The sequence below is a fragment of the Gobio gobio genome (assembly GCF_949357685.1).
Source record: "Gobio gobio genome assembly, chromosome: 18".
In the NCBI taxonomy this organism is placed as follows: Eukaryota; Metazoa; Chordata; class Actinopteri; order Cypriniformes; family Gobionidae; genus Gobio; species Gobio gobio.
Genome location: NC_137111.1, coordinates 48,750,831 through 48,757,894, shown reverse-complemented (window position 1 = coordinate 48,757,894; position 7,064 = coordinate 48,750,831). Strand labels below are relative to the sequence as shown.

Genomic DNA, 7,064 nt, shown 5'->3' with positions numbered 1-7,064 from the left:
CCATCTCTGAACCAACAGAATATGTATTTGCCATTTATTACGCAGATTATGCAGCGGCCAAAAATTCTTCATAGATCTTCTTGTTGAAAGCCCCCTTAAGACTCCCATCTGTCCAAAGCATGCCTTGGTTTTATAGTAGTTTTGTTTGCGTAAACACATTAGCAAATTCTAACCCAAATGGAGAGGAAAACCCAGTAAAGACCCAGCTGTCCATCACATGTCTGCCAAACACACATTCCCACGAATGCATTCAGGAAATGGAGCACAATGATGACTCTGGTGACATCATAACGGAACTTAGAGGGTTACAATCTGTCTTCTGTGTTCCATTGGAATGAATGGGTCGCCATGGAGACCTTGGAATTGTGTACTGTATGTGTGTGTGTGTGTGTGTGTGTGTGTGTGTGTGTGTGTGTGTGTGTGTGTGTGTGTGTGTGTGTGTGTGTGTGTGTTTACACTACCGGTCATAAGTATGGAGTAATTTTTTTTTATGATTAAAAAAATAGTTTCTGGCTGCATTTATTTGATCAAAATACAGTAAAAACAGTGACATATTATTTACATATTGACAGTGACATATTGTTTTCTATGTGAATATATTTTGATATGTAATTTATTCATGTGAATTTATTCCACAGAAAATATGAAGCAGCATGATAATAATCATAAATGTTTGTTGAGCAGCAAATCCTCATATTAGAATTATTTGTGAAGGATCATGTGACACTGAAGACTGGAGTAATGATGATAAATTCAGCTTTGATCACAGGAATAAATTATATTTTACTATATATTCACATAGAAAAGGGGTATTTAAAATTGTAATAATATTTCACAATTTTTACTGTATTGTTGATCAAATAATTCAGCTTTGATCACAGGAATAAATTATATTTTACTATATATTCACATAGAAAACAGGTATTTTAAATTTTAATAATATTTCACAATTTTTACTGTATTTTTGATCAAATAATTAAGCTTTGATCACAGGAATAAATTATATATTACTATATATTCACAAATAAAACAGGTATTTTAAATTGTAATAATATTTCACAATTTTTACTGTATTTTTGATCAAATAAATTCAGCTTTGATCACAGAAATAAATTATATTTTACTATATATTCACATAGAAAATGGGTATTTTAAATTGTAATAATATTTCACAATTTTTACTGTATTTCTGACCAAATATTTCAGCTTTGATCACAGGAATAAATTATATTTGACTATATATTCACCTAGAAAACAGGCATTTTAAATTGTAATAAATATTTCACGATTTTTTTATCAAATAAATGCAACCTTTGTGAGCAGAAGAGACTTTTAAAAATATTTTAAAAATATTAAAACAGTTTTGTATTTGAATACATTTTAAAGGGTAAGTTATTCTTGTGATGCAAAGCTGAAATATATATATTTAACATTAATTGTCAATGATGTTTTTGAAGGATCATGTGACTGAAAAATCAGCTTTGAATAAATTACACTTTACTATATATTCACATAGAGAACAGCTGCTTTACACTGGAATAATATTTCACAATTTTTACTGTATTTTGATCAAATAAACACAGCTTTGGTCAGCAGAAGAGACTTCTTTAGAAGACATTAAAACATAATTATTCCAAATTTTTAGCAGTGTTTGTGAGTGTGTGTGTGTGTATTTGTGTTCATGTATGTTTACCTCACTAGTTTTAGAGACTTTTGAACATCATGTATGCGATCGTTCGCTCAATATTTCCTCTGTCCTCAGGAGAATGTTTCTCTGGCTGATGTTCTGTGTCTGAGGGATAGCGGGCTGTCGGAGCAGGAGTTGTGGGCGGTGTGTGTGGAGTGTGTGAGCTCTCTACAGAGCATCGCCCTCTCTCCGCTCTTTCACACACTCTGCGTTACGCCCGACACGCTGGCCTTCAACGCTTATGGCAACGTGTGTTTCATGGAACAGCTCAATGGTGAGTCAACGGTTTCATGAGTCAATCGTTTGCCTGGCTTTATGAAATATTGCTTTTAATGCACACCTCTACAAATGGATGGTTATGACAGATGTGTCTTTGTAAAGCTGGGAGAGTGTGATTTTATTCATGTGCATCTCACATGTGTTGGTGTGTTTCAGTGCTATTGTCAAGTCGGAGAATGGGGGCATTCATTTGGATAATAATTAACAGATACGACACCCTCCCACGAGTGTGAAATTTCAGCCGTAAAGCATTATTAATGTGCATTTTAAGAGAGTCAGGATCATGTCAAGATAAAACAGTGTAAAAATGCTACAGTAAAAATGCAAATACAAAATTGTAAATGGTTTACAATTGGTAACACTTTACAATAAGGTTCCATTTGTTAACATCATTTAACTATATAAGTTAACGTGAACTAACAACAAAACATATTCTAGAGCGATTATTATTTTAGTTAACGTTAATTTGCTAATACATTATTATTAATACACCAGAGCTAACATATGAACATTGTAACTAAACGTAGCTAAGATTTATAATGTTTATAACGTAACAAATGTAAAGCTCATTGTTAGGCGATGCCTTAACTAATAGGAGCTTATTGTAAAGTAATACCTGTATTTTTACTGGAAAATACTGTCAAATGTATGGGTTTAGCAAGTAAAAACTATGAAGTGCGATATAATTTACTATACAAAACAGTAAAATGACATTCCTAGAAGTCCCTGCGAACAAATGTACTGCTTATTGCTAGTTCATGTTAATTAATGCCTTAACTAATGTTAAATAATGGGAACTTAAAGTGTTAATTGTAATTTTACTGGAAAATGTATTGTTTTTGCAAGTAAAACTACAAGTTACCATATCATTTACTGTGAAAAACAGTAAAAGGACATTTCCAGTCGCCCTTGCGAACAAATGTACTGCTCATTGCTATTCAATGTTAATTAATGCCTTAACTAATTTTAACTCATAGGATCTTGGTGTAAAGAGTTAACTGTAATTGTACTGTAAAATACGGTCAAATTTATAATTTTTGCAAGTGAAAGCAATGATTTATCATTTACTGTGAAAAACAGTAAAATGACATTCCCAGAAGTCCTTGCGAACAAAGGTACTGCTCATTACTAGTTAATGTTAATTAATTTCTTAACTAATGTTAACTAATGGGACCTTAGGAGTTAACTGTAATTTTACTGTAATAGTTTTGGCAGGTAAAAATTATGAAGTACCATATAATTTACTGTAAAAAACAGTAAAATGACATGGTTTTTGCAGGTGAAAGCTACAATTTATCGTTTACTGTTAAAAACAGTAAAATTACATTCCCCATAATTCCCTGCGAACCAAGGTACTGCTCATTACTAGTTCCTGTTAATTAGTTTCTTAACTAATGTTAACTAATAAGTCCTTAGTGTAAAGAGTTAACTGTAATTTTACTGTAAAATACAGTCAAATTTATGGGTTTGTCGAGTAAAAACTGTAAATTACCTTATAATTTACTGTGAAAAACAGTAAAATGACATTCCCAAAAGTCCCTGCGAACAAAGGTACTGCTCATTACTAGTTAATGTTAATTAATTTCTTAACTAATGTTAACTAATGGGACCTTAGGAGTTAACTGCAATTTTACTGTAATGGTTTTGGTAGGTAAAAATGATGAATTACCATATAATTTACTGTAAAAAAACAGTAAAAGGACATTCCCAGAAGTCCCTGCGAACAAAGGTACTGCTCATTACTAGTTCATGTTAATTAATTTCTTAACTAATGTTCACTAATAAGACCTTAGTATAAAGAGTTAACTGTAGTTTACTGTAATGGTTTTTGCAAGTGAAAGCTACGATTTACAAGATAATTTACTATGAAAAACAGTAAAATGACATTCCCAGAAGTCCCTGCAAACAAAGGTACTGCTCATTGCTAGTTAATGTTAATTAATTTCTTAACTAATGTCAACTAATGGGACCTTAGGAGTTAACTGTAATTTTACTGTATTAGTTTTGGCTGGTAAAAATGATGAATTACCATATAATTTACTGGAAAAAACAGTAAAATTACATTCCCAGATGTCCCTGTAAACAATGGTACTTCTCATTACTAGTTCATGTTAATTAATTTCTTAACTAATGTTCACTAATAAGACCTTAGAGTAAAGAGTTGACTGTAATGGTTTTGGTAGGTAAAAATTATGAATTACCATATAATTTACTGTAAAAAAAACAGTAAAATGACATTCCCAGAAGTCCCTGCGAACAAAGGTACTGCTCATTACTAGTTCATGTTAATTCATTTCTTAACTAATGTTAACTAATAAGACCTTAGAGTAAAGAGTTAACTGTAATGGTTTTGGAAGGTAAAAATGATGAATTACCATATAATTTACTGTAAAAAACAGTAAAATGACATTCCCAGATGTCCCTGCGAACAAAGGTACTGCTCAGTAAAGAGTTAACTGTAATTTTACTGTAAAATACGGTCAAATGTATGGTTTTTGCAATTAAAAGCTTCGAGTTACCATATCATTTACTGTGAAAAGCAGATTATTATATTTGATATGCTGTTGTTTCTTCTTATTTTTGTCATCAGTAATGTACTTTAGGGTGTTTTGTCTTACAAGTTGTAAAATAAACCAGCACAAATATACCACCAGGTCTCAGGATACTGGAGGAGAAGATATAAATGAGAGCCACATACCCACTGTTTTTATCCTCTAGTCCTGTTATGAGCCTGAATGTCATTCTCAAAGGCCACAGCGTAAACTTTCTAAATATACCAGTGAGTTCCTCTGCCCGAGTAGCTTCTGGATGATCTGACACATTCAGGAGGAGAAAGCCTGACCTATTTAGCGGATCCAAACTCTGGAGGAGAGCGTCTCTTCTCACCGTGCCCTAGTTAGACAGCAGAACGCTCCTCTGTGACTTACACACTTATTCACACTCGCTCTTATTGATGAAGGGAATATAATTACACATCACAGCCGGTGCTGTGGGCTTTTGCGCATTTTCACCCATATGACTTCTCTTTTTGCGATTGTGAAGTGAATTATAACTATTATATATTAAACATTAAATATTAAACATATTTATGCTATTTTAAGTGCCCACATTATATTTTTTTGGATATTTCCCTTTTATGTAGACATCTATAACATTTCAAAGAACAAAGTGCAGATAAATAACGTTATTGTCTCCTAAAATAAGAAGCAATTCTGAACTGAAACGATTCGTCAGTAATTCCAGTCTCACTAGGTTTGTAACTAATTTGCATAATGCCCGCCCTCTGGTCTTGATTGGCTGAACAATCTTTGCCCCGCCCTCACACACTGTCGCTGTATCTGATGTGGAGAAGAAGCTGTTTTCTGCTGAAATTGAGACGGTCAAACCCACGCCATCGCTACTGTTCCTATCACTGTGTGGCAAGAGCTGAGATTCAGATATGCTAATGAGCGTTTCATTTCAGACCAATCAGAGCAGAGCAGCTCTCAGAGAGGCGGGGTTTAGAGAGACTGAATCTTCTAATGAAGCGTTTCAGACTCTGAGAGGAAAGAGCTGATGCTGCAGTGGAGATTATCAGATGATTTTTGACCTGGGATGCATGTGAACCTGTTGTAGGAGACGCCAAAAACAACATTAGCAACCTTTAAAATAGGTGTACTATTAGGTGTACTATTTTTACCATAGTTGCATTGATATTCAATATTGAATCTAACCGTGGTGTTGCTAACTTCCAGTTTTTTACATGTGGGTTCCCATTCAGTCGGTCACGTTCGACTTACGTCGGAGGTACCGACGAATTGGGATCACTTCTGGGAGCCCCAATCAGCTTCAAGCTATCTAGAACCGGCCAATGAACAATTGGCGTGCGAGATTTGCATCTCGCGCTCCGCCCTGCACTGCGGGTATAAACAGGAAGCGAGAGCGAATGCACGCTGTCATTCACTTCAGAGCCAAATGGCAGATGAAGAGGACTCTCATTCATATTAATGAGTTTATCGCTGCTATCAGCAAGAGTAAGAAGACCGGAGAATCCAGGAGACGCGGAGAGACGGCACATTTCAGCGGGATCCGCGCTGACTCATCGGCTGCCTCTGCAAGCAGAGAAAAACTGCTGTTTTCACAGCAACAGCAAATCTGTTGGTCTGGTTGGGCGTTTTCCTGCTGAGTACAGGCACGGGCTGCACTACAATCCCGTGCGCTGTCGCGTTTCCCCCTGAGTGCTTCAGCACAGAGCGTTTCCTCACAAAAGAGTACACGGGTGACGCTGCGTCTTTTTCAAGATGACATTCCACCCGTGCGTTTCTGGATGCGGTCGTTCCCTGGCGCCTACTGACGGTCACAATCGCTGTCTCACGTGTTTGGGCACACAGCACGCTGAGGCGGCGTTTGTGGATGACTCATGTTCCCACTGCGGGAACATGACCATCGCGGAACTAAGATCGAGACTCTCCTACCTCCGGGCTGGGGGAGTCCCCTTACCCATCCCACGAACCAGGTCTACCCCTAACCCGGGTGGACCTGCTTCTTTGGATGGCCAGGGTGATCTGAGGATCACGTTTAGGGCAAACCCGCCGAGTGAAACTCCGCAGGCCCCTATTCCCTCGGTTCCGCAGCCGGTAGAGCTCCCGAGAGAGACCGCTGGACCCTCCCACGGGAGACCAGTGGTGTCTTTCGGAGCTCCGGTAGACGAGCAGATGTCGATCGCTGCATCGGAGAGGGAGTTTCAGTCCTCGGAGGATGAAGGGTCAGTTGTACTGCCTCCCTCTGGGAGAGTGGCAACGGCTGCCCCGGACCCTGAGATGGCTGCTATGCTTGCCCGGGCCGCCGAAAGGGTTGGGCTCGAGTGGAACCCTCCACCGTGTCCCGAACCCTCTAGGTTGGATGATTGGTTCCTCGGGGCGGCTCGCGCTGGTTCTCAGCGTCCCGCCCCGACACCTTTCTTCCCGGAGGTGCATGAGGAGCTCACGAGGTCGTGGACGGCACCTTTTTCTGCCAGAAACCGACCGAGTGACTCCTCCCCCCTCACTACCCTCGCCGTCGCGATGCAACTGTGTCCGGTGACCGCCTCTAACTGGCGCGGTGACCCACGTCTCCCGTC

The 7,064-nt window shown here is 38.0% G+C and overlaps 1 protein-coding gene across 1 annotated transcript in view; it reads left to right on the top strand.

The window, feature by feature from the left end:
* The window catches only part of kndc1 (kinase non-catalytic C-lobe domain containing 1), a gene marked incomplete at both ends in the record, with an annotated part of 123,039 nt that overhangs the window by 5,679 nt on the left and 110,296 nt on the right, over positions 1-7,064 (top strand). Inside the window, one exon of the mRNA XM_079842284.1 lies at positions 1,763-1,961. Within this exon, the coding sequence (XP_079698410.1) occupies positions 1,763-1,961 (199 nt within the window). The remainder of the gene's footprint in view (positions 1-1,762; positions 1,962-7,064) is intronic.